This window comes from Caenorhabditis briggsae (genome assembly GCF_000004555.2).
Source record: "Caenorhabditis briggsae complete genome, chrX, whole genome shotgun sequence".
NCBI classification, from domain to species: Eukaryota; Metazoa; Nematoda; class Chromadorea; order Rhabditida; family Rhabditidae; genus Caenorhabditis; species Caenorhabditis briggsae.
In genome coordinates, this window is record NC_013491.2 from 7071095 (window position 1) to 7071807 (window position 713).

A 713-nucleotide genomic window follows, 5' to 3' on the forward strand; every position below is an offset into this window, starting at 1 on the left:
TAAAAATTTGAACGAAATCGGAGAGGGTCGATTTTGGTCGAATTGTTGTAGGCATGTACTCCCACATGGTGAAACCTCATTTTTGGGCTCATTTTGGAATTTTTATTGCCACGAACGCAGTAGTTCGCTGATTTTGCTCAGCTCGGCAGAAAAAAAAACATTGAAATTATCTTCGAGGCTCTTCCAAAATTCTCTTCAAGCATCTAAAAACCATACATGTGGATGGCCGGGCCGGCCCGCTTGCCTCAAACCCCTCAGCCCGCCTAGAACAACTTTTTGAAAAATTTTCTTTCCAAGTGTGCCAAAAAATTTTTAATAGCAAAAATATTAATCCAAATGCATACAACCATCCGAAAAAGTTAATTTAATTGGATTTTTAGCAAAAAAAAAATCAAACTTCATCAAGCCAAGGATGAAACTTTTCTTCTAATTGCGACCAAGAGTTCGGGCTGTCACATATTTGGGAAAAAAACGTTGTCAGAGGGTTTAATTTGACTAGAAAAAAACTTGATAGCCGTTTTTTTTCAAACCGTGAATGAATAAAACCTTCTCCTATTAAACAAAATTACCATCAAGTCTCTAACAGAAGGCCATCACATACTTGCTCTTTGAGCTCATATATCTCGGTTTCTGTAATAGAAATCAAAAAGTGGTCAACTAACAAAATTTTAACGATTTTATGTTAAACATTTTGTCAGTTGACTACTTTGCGA

At 36.0% G+C, this 713-nt stretch overlaps 1 protein-coding gene across 1 annotated transcript in view; it reads left to right on the plus strand.

The window, feature by feature from the left end:
- CBG17182 overlaps positions 1-3 on the plus strand; it is a gene marked incomplete at both ends in the record, with an annotated part of 988 nt that extends 985 nt beyond the window's left edge. Inside the window, one exon of the mRNA XM_045239339.1 lies at positions 1-3. This exon is cut by the window's left edge and continues 284 nt beyond it. Coding sequence (XP_045096137.1) covers positions 1-3 — 3 coding nt within the window.
- Positions 4-713: the final 710 nt, after the last annotated feature.